General features: G+C 44.8%; 1 protein-coding gene and 1 long non-coding RNA gene across 3 annotated transcripts in view; both read left to right on the forward strand.

The window, feature by feature from the left end:
- The window catches only part of LOC309347073, a 147306-nt gene that overhangs the window by 94758 nt on the left and 34163 nt on the right, over positions 1-18385 (forward strand). The gene's annotated exons all lie outside the window — the stretch shown is intronic.
- The window catches only part of TP73 (tumor protein p73), a 68186-nt gene that overhangs the window by 18955 nt on the left and 30846 nt on the right, over positions 1-18385 (forward strand). For both annotated transcript variants that reach the window (XM_081871025.1, XM_081871026.1), the window contains exon 2: positions 1582-1827. In XM_081871025.1, coding sequence (XP_081727151.1) covers positions 1582-1827 — 246 coding nt within the window. The remainder of the gene's footprint in view (positions 1-1581; positions 1828-18385) is intronic.

An 18385-nucleotide genomic window follows, 5' to 3' on the forward strand; every position in this document is an offset into this window, starting at 1 on the left:
TATCTGCTGTGTGTGTGTGGCATACAACCCTTGGACCTTCAGCACACAGTCCTCATGCTGAAAAGGGGTAGATGGGTTTTGTGTAAGACAATTATCACCTGCTTCCAGTTCCTTGGACAAGTTTACCTGCGCAAGGAAGTAGAGAACTGCTTTATTCTGAGCCAGACCCTTTGGTCTATCTAGTTCAGTATTGTTTACACTGACTGGCTGTGGCTCTCCTGGGTTTTGGACAGAGGAAATCCCCAGCTCTGCCTGGAGATGTCACAGTTTGAAGCTCTGCTCTGCATGCAAAGTTGATGCTCTTTTAATTGAGCCACAGCTGCAGTTCTCTTAATAGTTGTATGCTTCTGCACAGATGACTGCTGTGCTCATTCATTACATCTGTGGATGAGAATGCACTGCGGCCCATTGCAAGTAAACTTGCCCATAGACTTATAAAGCTGGAAGGATTCTTGGGCATCACCTCCAGGTGTGGGGAACCTATGGGCCACCCAGAGGTTGCTGAACTGCAGCTCCCATCCTCACTTTTGGCTCAGGGATGGAGGGGAAATTCATGTGGTCTGCATTTTAATACAAACTTCTCAAATCTGCCCCCCCCCAAAAAACTGCTATGTGAACCAAAACACAGTTCTCCTTTGAAATGAGCACTTCTCCAAGAGAAGATTTTCAATGAAATATTCCAAGCAAAGACTGCATACAAGCAAGCATGCAAGTATTAGTGAAAATAACAGTCAAACTTGCATCCTATTGGAAGGTGGGGGAAACAGCTTGCAAAAATGCTCACAGAAGGCAAATATGTGTTGCAAAAATGCACAAATAAGGAGAAACGTGTGTAAAAATGCACACACACACACATTTTCATGCTGTCTTATGTAAAAGGGGGGGAAATGCAATGTGCAATCTAGATTTAAGACTGGAAAAAGGAGAGGAACTGAAATGGACATCTCTTTCTATCTCTACCCACAGCTACACCTAAAGATAGTTCATGAGGGCCAGTCACTTATGCAAATGCCTTTAGTCTCACTTTCAGAATGGACAGCGCCCAAATCACAAAACCTTTAGCTCTTCCCAAGGGCAAAATGCAAGGGTTCCATTTTGCTAAATTTGTTATATGTATTATATATGTATGTATGTATGTATGTATGTATGTATGTATGTATGTATATATCCTGGGTTGTGGGTTTTTTTTTTGGTTTTTTTTTTTTTTTTTGGAGGGGCAGGGTTGCACATGTGTCATCTCCATCCTGGATCAAGGTCAGTCTTGTTAGAAAAAAAGGCAAAAGGCAAAAAAGAGATTATCCTTTTCTTTTTCTAACAAGTGGTGGCTTGTTTGGAATTGGGGGTGGTGTAGTGGCTAAAGATAAGAAGCTGAGCCATGAATGGCCCATGCTGCTTTTCTCTGGAGTGAGGCTACCCCTTTAAAGGTGCCTGTAACAAGACACCTGGAAAACTTTTTCTTTTGCAAAAAAAGGAGTGTGTTGAGATTTCCATGTGTTTAAACTGGCGGTGTTATTTCTCTCCATCCCTTCCTTCCTCCTCCCCCCTTTCCATCCTCCTCCCCCTCCGTTTCCTTTCCTCCAGTCTCAGTTTAATTTGCTAAACAACAGCATGGATCAGAGCACTGACAGCAGGGCCGCCTCCTCTAGCCCTTATAGCTCCGAGCACGCCTCCAATGTCCCGACGCTCTCGCCTTACTCGCAGCCCAGCTCCACCTTCGACACCATGTCCCCAGCGCCTGTCATCCCGTCCAACACTGACTACCCGGGGCCGCATCACTTCGAGGTCACCTTCCAGCAATCCAGCACGGCCAAATCTGCGACCTGGACAGTAAGTTGCATGGCTTGGGTTTTTTTGCTCTTTTGGAGGGCAAGGCCACAGCTCAGTGGAGGAACAGCTTCCCTTTGCATGCAAAAAGTCCCAGGTTTGATTCCTGGTGTCTCCAGGTAAATCTCATGCCTGAAGGTTTAGGCTGGAGAAGGGGAGACTGAGAGGTGAAAGCCATCTTCAAATACCTGATGGGCTGCTGCATAGAATATGGAGAGAGCTTGTTTTCTCCAGCGGGTAGGACCCAAACCAATAGATTCAAATACCAAGAAAGGAGATTCTAACCTAAATATTGTGAAGAACTTCCTGACAGTAAGAGCTGGTTTGATAATGGGATGGACCACCTCGTAAAGTGGTGGACTCTCCTTCCTTGGAGGTTTCTAAGCAGAGGTTGGATGACCATCTGCCATGGATACTTGAGTTGAGATTCCTGCATTGCAGGGGGTTGGACTAGATGGCCCTTGAGGTCCCCTCCAACACTACAATTCTGTGATTCAGTGAAGCCCTGGAACACCACTGCAAGGCAGAGAAGACAATACTAGGGTAGATTGACCAATTGTCCTACTCAGTGCTTTTTTTCAAGGGGTACTCAAGTGCGGCACCTTTTTTTGTTGTTGTTAAAAAGTGTGGCACTTACTGTAACAACTTCATGGTGAGTACCAGTACCTATTTTTCTAGGGGGGAAAGCATTGGTCCTACTCCGTATAAGGCAGCTTCTCATGTCCTTCAGCTGGGGATTTGCCAGCCAGGAATGCACTCTCGATAGGTTGCCATCTTATTTATTTATTTTAGAACCTAAGCAACTGCCTTGTGCAGACTCAGGCCACTGATCCATCTAACTCAGTGCTGCCTACACTGACTGGCAGAAGCTCTCCAGGGTTTCTGAAGGACCTGGAGATGCCAGGGATTGAATCTGAGCCCCTTTCCATGCTCAACATGTGCTCAACCCACTGAGTTATGGCCTTTCCTCAAATGCTGGTGCATGACAATAGGCGTTCTTTTAAATATGCATTTGCCCATATTGGGCAAACGGACTTTTCAGATGTGTCAATGCACCGTACAACCATCTTGCCTTTTTCGCTCTTCTGTCCAACTTTGGAGCTAGGTCACCGGTATGTCCATTATATGGGACCTCTTTCTCAACAAGCCAGTTCCAAAATCCCATCACACCTGGTGCAATGCAAGCAAAAGGGTGCAGGGCATAGCTGAACAGATGTGGCATTTACTGTTCACTTATTACACATATATCTGATCATACAACTTAGTGCAGCATAGGCGGGGTTTCCCATGTAGCAATGCATCCATGTGCTGACTAGACCTAATAGCAACAACAACAACAACAACAACAATTTAATTGTACCCCGCCTATCTGACTTGGTTGCCCCAGCCACTCTGGGTGGCTCCAGCCACTCTGTTTAAGTATAGCAAGTTGGCTGTGTCATATCCCTTTAGACTGGGAGTAGCCAAAAGTGTTGCCTTCCAGATTTTGTTGGACTACAATGCCCATCAACCCTGGCCTTGCTGGTTTGGGCTGATGGGAGTTGTAGTCCAACAACACCTGGGGAGAGCACGCTGTTGGCTGTAACTCTTAGACCGTGCCTTCAGAACTGGCTTCATTCAAAGTCTCACCCACTGAGCTCTATCAGACAAAGCAAACTAGCCACTTTCTGCATCAAGGTTGAGAGGGGTCTGAACCCACTTCTCCGGTATCACTCAGGTTAAGCAGCAGGTTTAGCCAGTTCCCTTCCTCAGCAGTCTCCAAATGGTCACCACACATGTGGTACATGGTACATAGACAGGCATCCTTCTATGATGCTCCTGTGACACACACAGCCTCCCCTCCCACATGGTTCCTGTCAGTAGGGATGGAGGAGAAACTCGATTCACTTCACAGTTAAAGGCGAGCCTACCTGTTCCACGCTTTCCGAAACAATATGCAAACGGAAACATGGCCATCCTTCGAAATTTGCGCTTCTTTGAATTTTTCAAAGCAGCCAAGTTACGGACAGCAAAAGCGCATTGGCTGAGGTGAAGAAGCATGCATGAAAATGCATGACATTAAGTGAAAACAACATGCAAAACTGTATTCTGTTTGTGGAAACTGCTTTGCAAAAATGTGTATATTAGGCAGACTTGCAGATAAGCATGCGTATATCAGGAGATCGTCACATTAAAATCATGGCGAATTTTCATGAGCCCTTTATTGGGTGTTTGGTTGTGGGTTGCTTTTTTTGTTTTTTGTTTTTTGTTTTTTGTTTTTTGTTTTTTTTTTTTTTTGAGAGAGAGAGAGAGAATAATAATAATCAGGAAATTGATGTGGAAATGTGGAGAACTGAACTTAAGACTAAGAAAAGAAACTGAGAAGCTGAAGATGACAGATTCACTCATCCTTATCAGTCAGGATAATGCAGCTTGAGTGGTGAGGAGAATGCCAAGGGCACCACAGCACCTTTCTCCTCCTAAGTAAACTGTTTATTTGTGTACAAGGGCATTCTCGTTGGCAGGCACGTGGCTTTGGAATTCATTGCCAGACCACTAATGCTGCAGGCTTTCCTGAGATATTTGGGGACTCAGCTCCAACCCCAACCCTCTGCAGGCTGTCCTTTGAAGGGTTGTTACTGGGTTTCCCTTTGCTTCAGGTCTTTCATAATATTGTAGTAATTTTGAGTGGGTCAGCCTGCCTTATCCATTACTGTTCTCCCAGTATTCTATTCGCTAACTGTCGTCATTGCATTTCTGAGTTTTATTGCAAGCTGTCATGAAGGAGGCAGCATATAGCTGTTTCAAACCCATAAAATGGTGCTGATAAGGGCACCATCTCTGGGCAAAGCCTAGCCTCCATCACAGAATATAAGAAGCCACCTTAGACTGAATCAGACCACTGGTCCATCTAACTCAGTACTGCCTTCACTGGCTGGCAGTGGCTCTCCAGGAAATTCATACAGGAGTCTCAACATCTCACCTTGGAGATGCTGGGGATTGAACCTGGGACCTTCTGTATTCAACACAGGTGCTCCACCACTGAGCTACAGCCCTTTCCTTAAAACACAAGAACATAGTCAGCTGCTGTATACCAAGCCAGACCATTGGTCCATCTAGCTCTGTCTTTTTGACACTGGCTGGCAGCAACTTCCCAGGGCTTCAGGCAGAGGACATTCCCAGCCTCCCCTGGTGATTCTGCAGGGTTGTAGGACCTGCGCTCTTCTGCATGAAAAGCAGGTGGCCTACCACCAGGCTTCCCTTCCCTAAACTGAACTCCCTTAGCCCAGCCCAGAGTGACCAGGAACCCACAGGAAGGCAGGATTTCTTTTCATGGCACAGACTTTAATGTGATTAGTAATAGCTCAACAGGTTAGAGCATGGCTGCTAATGCCAAGGTTGCAGGTTCAATCCCCGTATGGGATGGCTGCATATTGAGAGGTTGATCCTCAGGGTCCCTTCCAACTTTACAAATCTATGATCACTGACTAGTGGTTGTTAAAAGGAGAGCTGGCACTCAGGCATTAAAGCCCATTACAGTGGTGCCCCGCAAGACAAACGCTTCGCAAGACAGAAAACCCGCTAGACGAAAGGGTTTTCCGTTTTGGAGGCACTTCGCAAAACGAATTTCCCTATGGGCTTGCTTCGCAAGACGAAAATGTATTGCGAGTTCCTGTGGGGTTTTTTTCCCCTTTCCCCCCTTTTCCTAAGCCCTAAGCCGCTTATCAGCTGATCCGCTGATAAGCCGCTTATCAGCTGATCCGCTAAAAGCCGCTAAACCGCTAATAGCGCTAATCCGCTAAGCTGTCAATGGGCTTGCTTCGCAAGATGAAAAAATCACTATACGAAGAGCCTCACGGAACGGATTAATTTCGTCTTGCGAGGCACCACTGTATCTGCACACGCATGCAAATATTGTAGCAAGTGTTCCGCTAGCTGTTAAATCATCGTGGTAATATTTATAAACCAGCCCAAGTTAAATGGCACGCACAAAACTCTTCTCATACTGGAAGGTGTTAGGATGAGCTCATCACCAGTCTTACATGCTACTGTCTAGCATTAAGATTTCAACTGATTTTTCACCACAAGCTTAAGCACACTTACAGTACCTGGGAGCCAGGTATGATGGGGAAAGAAATATGATTCAGTTTGCATTTAAAGGTGAACCTAATCTGTACTTTCTGCAACAAGACACAGTCATCCTTCGGAATGTGGATGTCTCCGAATCTTGCTGTGTCTTTCTCCAGTGTATCAGAATGCATATATTGAGGTAAAGATATCCATAAAGGGTGCATATATTGGTGTAAATGATGTACCAAAATGTGCTGCGCTGTGGGGAAACTGCTTTGCAAAAACTGCTCACGTTAGGAAAACTTCATACCAAAAACTAGCAGGAATTCACAAATGCGAGTGAATTTTCATGAGAAGTATATAAAAAAATTGGAATTCGGGCACTGATGTGGAGAAAACATGGGCTTGCGGCAGGAAAAACAAGAAGCTGAAACAGACAGGTTTTGCCCATTCGCACTTGGGAGTAGCCCCATTGAATTCAGTGGAGCCCAACTCCCGAGGAAATGCATGCAAACTCTGGATGCACATCTCCTTGACTATAGTCCTGCAGACAGTTAGGCAGCTGCAATCTCAATGTGGAGATGCCTAGACAAACTCACCAGGGTGTAAGCCCCACCAAACATACTTCCAAATAAACAGGCATAGAACATGATTGCAATTGTGTTCAGAATCTGAGATGTTGCCTGCTCTGTGCAATGGTGGCTTGCTTATCTATCTATCTATCATCTATCTATCTATCATCTATCTATCTCTATCTCTATCTCTATCTCTATCTCTATCTCTATCTCTATCTCTATCTCTATCTCTATCTCTATCTCTATCTCTATCTCTATCTATCTATCATCTATCATCTATCATCTATCTATCATCTATATCTATCTATATCTATCTATCTATCTATCTATCTATCTATCTATCTATCTATCTATGCTTTAATCTCCCACCTTTCCTTCAAGGAGCTAAAGGTGACATACACGGCGCTCTTCCTCTCCATTTTATGTTCACAACCCTGTGAGGTAGGTTAGGCTGAGATGATGACTGCCCCAAGAAGACCTGCTTCGAATGCAAACTGTTTTGCCATCAGTGGGGATACTTTTGAGTAAGTGTTGCTAGGGACAGAGTGTCCATTGATCAGTTTTTCTGGGATTGCACATTATTTATTTATTTATTATTTAGCACAATGTGTATACCATTTTAATGCAATAAACCTCTAAGTAGTGGTTTTCAAGAAATAGGAAAATGATCATTTTTAAAAAAGTAATGCTAAACACATTTAAAAGAGAATTAACATTGGTAATTAAAATGAGATCAAAACACTTGTCAGCATTGTTGCATTTTAATATTTTGCTGGAAGCCGCCCAGAGTGGCTGGGGAAACCCAGCCAAATGGGCGGGGTATAAATAATAATAACAACAATTTATTATTATTATACTGCATGTCTGGATAGGCTTGCCAAAACAAAAATATTTCAAGCAGGTGACAAAAAGAGGCCTCTCTGCCTTGTATCAATAGGCAGGGAGTTCCAAAGTGTAGGTGCTCCCACACTAAATGATTGATTTCTTACAATTGTAGAACGAGTATTATGTGGCATCTGTAACAGGGCCAGTTCTGCTAATTGAAGTGGTCAACTGGGCACACATGGGCTAAGGCTATCCTGCAAGTAAACTTTCCCCAAGCCGTTAAGGACTTTATATACCAATTGTGATACCCTGAACTTGACACAGTAATGAACAGGCAAACACTCCAGATCTCTGAGCAGAGGTATTGCATGCTGACAGGCCCTCACTCCTGTCTGCTCTATCTGCAGTTCCCGGGTCAAGCACAAGGGAAACCCCACATAGTGCATTGCAGTTATCCAGTACGGAGGTCACCACCGTCTGATGTACTATAGTTAAGCTGGCACATCTGGTTAAAGGAGCTTCTAGCCACTGTAAGTTCAAGGGCCTCTAGTGGTAAAGCTGAGTTGAGATAACAGCTTGTCCAGGGCAACCCAGTAATGTCACAAGAGTTTGGACATAGATTCTCCAAGTCAATCCTATGGACCAAAGCAGATCTTTCTCCATTTCTCAATGTGCAGTTTGGGATATTCAGCCTCCTGGTGGTTTGAGAGAGGTTGTGTTTCCAGAAGAGAAAACCACCCCTACTATCACCCAGAGTTGCTTTCAAGTATGCTATACTCAGAGTAGACCCATTGAAATTAATGAATGCTGTAGGGGCCTCCCATTCTAGGGCAGAGATACCTGTACAGTGGTACCTCAGGTTACAGAAGCTTCAGGTTACAGACGCTTCAGGTTACAGACTCCACTAACCCAGAAATAGTACCTCGAGTTAAGAATTTTGCTTCAGGATGAGAATAGAAATCGCACAGCAGTGGCATGGCAGCAGCGGGAGGCTCCATGAGCTAAAGTGGTACCTCAGGTTAAGAACAGTTCCAGGTTAAGAACGGACCTCCAGAATGAATTGATTATTGAAAGTCCCTAGGGGAGAGTAGAGATCATCCAAAGGCCGCTGTTTCCCTTGCTCCTACTCTGAAGAGAAATATATTTAAGGAGGATATTGACAAGCTGGAACATGTGCAGAAGAGGGTGACCATGACGACAAAGGGCCTGGAAGCCAAGCCTTATTAGGAACGGTTGAGGGAGTTGGGCATGTTTAGCCTGGCGAATAAAAGACTGAGAGGTGATATGATAGGCATCTTCAAATATCTGAAGGATTCCCCATGGAAGATGAAGCAAGCTTGTTTTCTGCTGCTCCAGAGGAGAGGACACCATGCAATTGATTCAAATGACAATAAAGGAGATTCCAGCTAAATATTAGGAAGAACTTTCTGGTGGTAAGAGTTGATTGATGGTGGAGCAAAGTACCTTGGAAGGTGGTGAACTCTCATTCATTGGATGTTTTTAAGCAGAGGTTGGGTGGCCATTTGTCAGGGATTCTTAAGCTGTGATTCCTGCATTGCAGGGGGTTGGACTAGATGACCCTTGAGGTTCCTTCCAACTCTGTAGTTTTGTGATTCTATACCCATTGCCCAGGGCTTTTTTATCAGCTGGAACTTACTGGACAGCTATCTGATAGGGAGATGCGGGCTCTGAATTTCTATAACTCAATAGGGGTTCAACTAGGATCACCTTTAGATGAACTATTTATTCTGCGTTCATTGTGATTTGTTTGCAGGGAGGCTATAAGATGTTACATCAAGCAATTATTATCCCACACTTTCCATTTCATTTTCTGGTCACTTTCCTTATTCCATAATTTTTTATTGGGGGTGGTGGGGTGGGTGGTTTGCTGTGCAAATCAACTTTAATTGCACAACCTGGATTTGGTAGTGTGCAATTGAATCCTACCTGAAAATATTGGCAGTCTTGAAGCACCCCAGATGCCCCATCAGCAGAGTGTTGCAGAGAGGCAAGATGTAATGCAAAATTTTGCTACTAAGCGCTCTCTCTCTCTCTCTCTCTCTCTCTCACACACACACACACACATACACACACAATCTTTAGGGGTATGTGTACCCCTGCACCCCCCCAGAAGAAACATTATATATATATATGAGACTGTGTCCTGCAAAAATCTATATATCCTACTCAAGACATTCCAAATTTAATTTAATAAATTAAATAGATTTAATAAATCCTGTCTTTATTTATCCGCTTCTCAAAGTACTGAAATAATCCTGTAATGAAAAAGCTAGCATGTATGAAGGAGTCAATAAATTTTGACTTTGAATGTTTTAGCATTAGTATTACTTCCGTGATGGAATGTTTTTAGATGATAGTGGCTCATTGTTGTTGTTTAGCAATTAAAATATCATTCGGCGCCTGGGTTTTCCCTTCTGTTATTCTGGTTCATCTTGGTACTCTTCCCCACACTTTATTTGTTTTGTTTTCAGCTTTGTGTTCTTGGGGGCTTCATCACATTTGCTGAGGGGGTGAATTCCCTGGAACTCTTCAGCAAAGTTTGGGAGGGACTCAAGTTCCCAGAGAGCACCTGCTGGAGCAAGGCTGTGCCTTCTGAGGACAATAGGATGGGCTTGGGCGATTGACCACACAAATCTGGCTTCCTTGGAGAACAGCAGAGCAGTTCCAAAGGGAGTTCATGACAGAGGCGTGTGCAATTTATGCATGGCATAGACAGAAAGAAGTGCTTCCTCCTCTACTAGATTTTTGGGACCATCCAATGAATCTGAATGCTGGAAGATTCAGGACAGACAAAATAAAATACCTCTCCACACAGCCCATAGTTAAACTATGGAATTTGCTCCCATGAGAGATAATGATGGCCACCAACTTGGATGGCCTTCAAATAAATTTGTGTTGGAGAGAGAGGTTTGGAAGAGAGTTCCAAGTTTGCTTCAGCATACAAGACACCATCTTTAACTCCATGGCATTTGTTCTTCTCAAAGTGCACTGCAAACTCTTTCTTGTCTAATGCAGAGACGTTTAGCATGTTGTAGCTCAGACTTGGAGCGTACGAAAACATCAACCACGTTGTTGGCCTCTTGGTTTGTCGTTTACTCTGAGTCTTAACATTCTGGATCCCTTGTTTTGGATCTCCATTACATCACTGTTGGAAATCAGAATGTTCCTGCTCTTGGGTTCTAGACCCTTAAAGAAATTCCTGTTATGGGAACGGTGAGAAGAACACCCACTGTTGATAATCCTGCGAGAGGGATCCTGTAGGAGCATATTGCTCATGTTGCTCTGTCTCCTTCTATTTGTCCACATTCCTCTGGGGCTTCCCCCATTGTTGTCTAGAATGTGTTGCCTTGTGGGTAGGGTTGCTGCTCCAGCACACATTGGCCTTGTGCCCCTCTTACCCACATCTGAAGCAAGTAAGAGGCTCTCTCTTGGCCAGGGCATTCTCCCTGGAATGGGAGAAGTCATTTGAGTCAGAAGGCTCGCTTTGTGACGGAAGGAACGCTTCATCCTTTGGGGAGCAGTGTTCTTTCAGAAATGCCATGGTTCTGTCCAGGACATCTCATCATTCCAACACTTTTGCAAAAGCATCAAAATTATCTCCTAGTGAGCTGATCAGAACTAAAACCTTTTGCTCGTCATTAAAAAAAGCCTGTTAGGGCCAGCTGGTCAGTTGGTGTTAGCACGCTTGCCACAGTCTCTTTCAGAATTCAGCCTTAGCCTGAATAGTTCCTTCACCCATTTTGCCTGATGTCTCTTGCTAACAAATCCAAATGGAAATTCTAGCTTTGTTAAAGCTTCAGCTGCAGTTTCACAATGCTCAAGATGGATCAGCTGGCAATTCTCTAGGCTTTGCATAACGATCCCCATGGCAGAATTGCTTTCTGTGTCCCATTGGCATGCTTCCTTATCATTGGCTTTGGGTCTGGGAATCTCAATGCATTTAATATGCCTTTTGCCTTTAAAAAGGATCTCCAATCTCATTTTGCAATGGACAATTGTGGAGTTTGTAAGCTTTGCAAGGGTGGAATTATGACAGATCATTGGATCCAGGGCTGTCATGGTTAAAAAACAAGTTTCCCCAAAATGCTGGAAACGCACACACACACCACTAAAATTGCAAAAAATAAAATAAAAAATTGCTTGATAATAAGAATAAAACCTTTCTGGAGATTTGAACACAAACCTGGTGCATGGGGAAGAAAAGAAAAAAATGGTGGTTGATACCTATCCCCCTCAGTAAAAACAAATGGACAAAAAGAAGTCTCAAAAACCCTTTCATGCACACAAGTGTGAGTCAGTAACTGCATATTACAACAGTTTCAACCCATACATGGAGGATAAGCCTATCAATGGCTACTAGTTGCTGGGAACTGCAGGAAGGGAGAGTTGAAATTACACTCAGGTCCAACTTGTAGGCTTTCCATTGAGGTATCTGCTTGGCCAGTAGGAAAACAGGATGATGCACCAGGTAGGCTATTGGCCTGATTTTGTAGGGCTCTTTCAATGATGAGGAAGTTCTTTGACATAAACCTCACTAAAATAAATGGAAGATACACAAAGGAGAGGTGGACAGTGCTAACCCAAGACATTTTGCTTCATGAGGCAAAGGATAAGATGCCCTTCCCCCAATTACATTCACAAAATCAGGCCAGGTGGACAGTTGATTCTTATTTCAGCTATGGTGATGGGACAGCAGACTAGTTTGGAGGATAATAATAATAATAATAATAATAATAATAATAATAATAATAATAATTTATTTATACCCCGCCCATCTGGTGGGCTTCCCCAGCCGTTTTGGGCAGCTTCCAACAGAATATTAAAATACAGTAGTCTATTAAACATTAAAAGCTTCCTTAAACAGGGCTGCCTTGAGATGTCATCTAAAAGTCTGGTAGTAGTTGTTCTCTTTGACATCTAGTGGGAGGGCGTTCCACAGGGCGGGTGCCACTATCGAGAAGGCCCTCTGCCTGGTTCCCTGTAACTTGGCTTCTCGCAGCAAGGGAACTACCAGAAGGCCCTCGGCACTGGACCTCCGTGTCCAGGCAGAATGATGGGGGTGGAGATGCTCCTTCAGGTATACTGGACCAAGGCCATTTAGGGCTTTACAGGATGGAGGTCAGACTGTGGGTGGCATCTACAGGACTTCTTTCCAACGTGCTGCCACCACTTTCTGCTTCTCTTCATTTGTCACCAGAGGCAGCCACCTCACTGAACCTTGGCTGCAGGCAGCTGTCCAAGATGAGAGTGAAGAGGACCAGGAGGGTGTAGCCAATGAATTAACCAGAGAGTCAGAAACAGAGAACCAATCAGTAAGGATGGAGAAGAAAGCTACTTCCGTTCGCATCTAAAAGCGAGCTTATTTACTCCCTGAAACGAACGGGTGAACCAAAACAACAGCCATCCTTTGAAATATGCACTTCTCTAAATTTTATAGTGCAGTTCTCCAGCAGAGTAAAATATGCAAATAAAATAAATAAATAAATAAATAAATAAATAAATAAATAAATAAATAATGCATCTAAACGGGTAATGTGTGCAAAAGTGAGAAACCAAAACAGACAGATTTGCCTGTCTCTGGCTGTAGCTCCCAGAGAAAAGGATCAATACTGTGGAAACTGTAGGTCTGTGAAGGGCATAGGGCTCTCCTAACAACTCTTGGAATCCTTAGCAAACTAATGTTCCCCTGGATTCTTTGCCATTTAAAGTGGCACCATAGGGCTTTAACTGCATGGTGCAGATGAGGCCTTAAAGTTGAACAGCTGCTGGAATGCCACAGCTTCCCCATCCCTGACTTCTGGAAGTGTTCAAACCTGCAGTTCTCTGGCTCACCAGAAGTGTCCCAGTTTGACCCCAAGCATCTTCCTACAGACACCTTCACAACTGCCATGCAAGCTCCTGGTATTTATAGCAGCCCAATCCAGAGGCTTCCCCTCTGCCAGCCAATCAAAGTTCTGGCATTACAAACCACTATTCCCTTTTGTGCTCTGAGCATACTCAGGTCTTGGGTAGCTTATCATGGCTAGCCCTCAGCCTCAAGGCATGGTGACCGCTGCAGCAAAAGATTGCTTGGGTCTCTCTTTAGCAGCTTCTGCTGCATCTCCATAATCATCCTCCTCATCATCATCATCATCCACCCCTGAACAAGGACCTCATAGGGTAAATGTATTTGTTTAGAGCAGGGGTGGTGAAGCTCGGGCCTATGCACAGAATATGGCCATCCAGATTTCTCTGCCTGGTTCTCAAGGCTTGCCCCAGGCTACACCCCTTCCCCACCTATATCCCCTTCCGCAAGGTCACATCTGTCACCAACCCCACTTAGCACCTTCCTCGGGCGTTTTAGCCTGGGTGGAATGTGTCCTTGACCATCACTGTTGCTGACCTGGATGGAGAATAGAGAGAGGGGAGTTTGTCCATTTTACAAAGGCAAAACTTTACATTTCTTGATCTGGCCCCTTTTGTCTCTGGCCAAACCCACCACCAGTGTGGGGCCTCTGGAAGGTTGCCCAGATGAGAATGTGGCCCCTCAAGCAGGAAAAATTTCCCCACCCTTGATTAAGGAGATTTACACCCAACCTTTTAATCAAAGTGACTCATGATAGATTGCAACAGCATGCCCTAAATCCACACAACCATGTACTCTCTTAGTCCTCTGGCTGGTGGATGGTGCCTGGCTGGTTGCCCCCCAAACTATGATGTTCCTCCTGAGAGGCAGAGGGTGAAATTTCTCATTAGCTTTGGTATTGCAGCTGTTAAGATCACAGAATCATAGAACTAGAGTTCGAAGGGATCCTGAGGATCATCTAGCCCAGGCACAGGCAAATTCGGCCCTCCAGATGTTTTGGGACTATAACTCCCATCATCCCTAGCTAACAGGACCAGTGGTCAGGCATGATGGGAATTGTAGTCCCAAAACATAGGCCGAGTTTGCCTATGCCTGATCTAGCCCAACCCTCAGCAATGCAGGAATATGCAGCTGTCCCATACGGGGATCGAACCTGCAACCTTGGTATTACCAACACCATGCTCTAACTATAAATAATAGTACCAGAGTGTGCCTCTGTTCAGTTTTATTTTTTTAATACATTATATACCCCTTGATTGTAGGGAAAGCGGTATCCAAAAAAACAAAAAACAAACTTATCAGTAAAAAGTAAATAAATACAGCCATGATTTAAAACATACAGAAAGTTAAAACCGCAATAGAATAGACGAAAGACAAATGGAAACTCCTACGAACTTCCTAAACATCTGGGTAGGCTTGTCTAAATAAGAAGGCAGGCACCTGGGCAACTGACAGATGGGACAGAGAGGGAGAAGTCCACTTCCTGCATCTGCTCCTTCTCTGGCTGATGGAGGGGGCCTGGCTAGTCTTGCCCCCATTGCTACAAGCTCTTCCTTGAGAGGCAGCAGGTGCACCCTCCTAGTGTCCTTTGACCTCCTGACTAATGGAGCAGTGGGTGCTCCCCTTCAGCTCTGAGGTCCTGGGTCAACTCGTAGAAACCCCACATCCTGGCAGCAACCCCCCCACACACCGCCACTCTCCTGTTTGTGATTCATTTTCATAGTGGGTGGGAGGCCAGAGAAGCTGGCTCTCTGATCCATGGGCATGATGGAGCATGTCAGTAGCCCGACAGCATGTGCAAAGCTATCAGGCTGTCTGCCTGCAAGAGCTGCCTGGACGTGTCAAAACCGGGAGCTGATCGCAGCTGCCATATCTGCCCCATGCCCCTCCCTCCCCTCCCCTTGCCACGCCAGCCAGCTGGTAACTGATAGATAATTAGTATTTTTCTCAAGTCCAATCGCGGCAGCAGCAATGGCAGCTGTGGGACACGCTGCCTCCCTTCTTTAGCACTCTCCCAAAAAGCATGGGGGATGCTTGAAGTGAGAAAAGCACCTTTGGCCCTCCACGCCTTGTATGCTGCTGTGGAGACTTGCAAGAAGGTGGGGACATAAGCACACAGAAGAAGAGGAGGCCTGATGGACACCTAGCCCAGCGTTCTGCTCTCAGGGTCACCAGCCAAATGCGTGTGGGAAGCCCACAAGTAAGAGCCAGATGCAGCAGGGAATGCAAACTTCACTGGAGGCTTCTAAGCAGAGGTTGACGGTGGCCATATTGACAAAGTGATTCTTTAGCTGTGATTCTGGCATTGCAGGGGGTTGGACTAGATGGCCCATGGGGTCCCTTCCAACTCTCCAATTCCATGATCCTGTGACCCCCTGCCATTCCCAGCAACTGGTATCCAAAGGCACACATTGTCTCCATCTGTGGAGGCAGCACATAGCCATAGCAGAGAGTAGCCACTGATGGGTATCCTCCATGAATTTGTCTAACCCTTGTTTAAAACTTATTCAAGCTGGTTTGGGCAAAAGAAGGGGTAATGAACATGTCTAGTTTGCATTGTTTATATTCTGCCATCAGCGTAAACTACACTTAATAAATGTAACTGTCTGCTTGAGATGCTTCAAGTCTAAATTCAGACCAAAAGTTGGAGTAGGGTTGCCATGTGTCTGGAATTTCCTGGATGTAGCTGGCAATCGGAAACATTGTCTGGGCAGAAATAGCTGAAACTATGGCAAGCCATGTTGGCAGTGTCATTTTTGGTGTGCCCCCCCCCAAAAAATAGCTCAAAAATGTCAATATTTTCGAGCCCAACAACTTTTCTGTTCAGATTTAAAATATGGAAACCCTAGTTTGGAGTGAGGAAGTGGGCAAAAGAGGAGGAGGGAAAATGAATGGAGAGGAAAAGGAAAGGGGGATTATTTCCAGCAATCCAGCAATCGCTATCATGCACACGCATTGGTTTCTTCCAGTTTAAAAGTGCTCATGTGAAGCAGCCTTATAGCTCAGACTCTTTGTTAGTCTCACCTAGGCTGCATTCACATGACAGTTTGTCACAACTTTCCCCTTACTGTAACATTCCACATTAAATTTTAGCTTTCATCCAACATCAAAGCCACTTCTGGAACTATAGAGGAATGTATAGTGCAACTTTAGTGCTCATTTTCGTGTTATTTGCTTCCAGGAAAAAAAACTCATTTGCAGATAATATGGAAACGAGTGCTAAACTTGCACTATATTCTCTATAGTTCTGGAAGTGACTTCTACATTGTGTGAAATTTCAAGAGTTAGCAGGGCCATAGTATGATGAATTCGCTCGCAGGATTTGTTCTATGAGCAACAGAAGGAATTAGAGATTATTGAATCATTGTTATGATATAAAAGATAGAAGATAGGGTGCTGCAAGGGGGAGAAATAAAAAAAACACAATGGAAAAGGGATTGTGACGTTGACAAAACAAAAGAAAAAATCGTGATATATTAGAGTGTATATGTTACATTGTCATGTATCGGAATGTTTATGTGAAATTGCTGGAAATTTATTAAAATATATTGAAAGAAAAAAAGAGTTAGCAGGACCAGCCCACCCATTAGACAGGGCGAAGCAGCTGCCTCAGGCAGTGGAAGCTCTGTGGGTGCCAGCAGAGAAGTGGCACCAGCAGTGGTGCCAATTTCTGGGAAGATCTTACTGGAAATTGGCGCCAATGCCAATGGCAGAGGCAGCACTGTGTAGGTGGCACGGCAGGCGGCTCAATGGGTGGAGCTGCACCTCAAGCATCATGCGCTGCCCCTGACAGTTGAGGAAATGTCATGCAAAATGGAATAAACTGCCCTGTGAATGCAACCCCTATTTTTATCCAGCAAACAGAGTCTTTGGGCCCCTCCAGGTAACCTTCTTTACTGAGCCTTCATCCAGATTTGCTTGCACAGACAAGGGAGAGATTTGACTGGGTTGTCTCCCGCGTTAGTCCTACTCATTGCAGACACACAGGAATTAATTGATGTGACTAACCTCAGTCCATTCATTTCAGTGGGCCTACTCTGAGTATGACTTCCTTGGCTGCAACCCTTTGTTGTTGTTTAGTCGTTTAGTCATGTCCGACTCTTCGTGACCCCATGGACCAGAGCACGCCAGGCACTCCTATCTTCCACTGCCTCCCGCAGTTTGGTCAAACTCAGGTTTGTAGCTTCAAGAACGCTGTCCAACCATCTCGTCCTCTGTCATCCCCTTCTCCTTGTGCCCTCAATCTTTCCCAGCATCAGGGTCTTTTCCAGAGAGTCTTCTCTTCTCATGAGGTGGCCAAAGTATTGGTGCCTCAGCTTCAGAATCTGTCCTTCCAGTGAGCACTCAGGGCTGATTTCTTTAGGAATGGATAGGTTTGATCTTCTTGCAGTCCATGGGACTCTCAAAAGTCTCCTCCAGTACCATAATTAAAAAGCATCAATTCTTTGGTGATCAGCCTTCTTTATGGTCCAGCTCTCACTTCCAAACATCACTACTGGGAAAACCATAGCTTTAACTATACGGACCTTTGTTGACAAGGGGATGTCTCTGCTTTTTAAGATGCTGTCTAGGTTTGTCACTGCTGCTGCCCAGCCTTTATTGAGTGTTTGTTATATGACATCAAGCATTTCTGCTGATTTGCTTGCACAGTGTTTACACATCTTTGTGTTGGTCGTTTGTTCATCCCATGCCTTTCGATCCCATTTCCTTGTCACTTTCCTAATTGCCAAATGCCGTTTTTTTAAAGTGCATTTGTTGTGCTAGGGGCTATTCCAATTTAACTGTGCAAACCCCAGTTAACAGGTATGTGCTTGAAGCCCCCCTGACTATCTGAAGATGCCCTAAATGAGATACTGAATATCTGAAGATGCCCTAAAGGAGAAACAATGATAAATTGCAGGTGATCAATGGCTGCTTGTCAAGATGGCTGTGTATTACCTCCCATTTCAGAGGCAGCAGGACGCTGAATACTGATTCCTGCAAATCACAAGTAGGGAGAGTGTTGTTTTACTCAGGCCCTGCTAGTTAGCTTCGCAGAGGCATCTGGTTTGCCAGTGTAGGGATAAGATAGCCCCTTGGTCCAATTCAGCAAGGAACCTCACCGACTGCTAGAAGTCCAAGTGAAATGGTTGCTTTTCTTGTTGTTGAGTTCACCTGGAAGGCATTCCTGCCTTCCCCCCTCCCCCTTTAGCTTGTTGAGGCTCTCCAATTGCATGGGCAGGATCAAAGATGATCCCTTGTTGCA

This window comes from Podarcis erhardii, assembly GCF_964252035.2.
Source record: "Podarcis erhardii genome assembly, chromosome: 7".
NCBI lineage: Eukaryota > Metazoa > Chordata > Lepidosauria > Squamata > Lacertidae > Podarcis > Podarcis erhardii.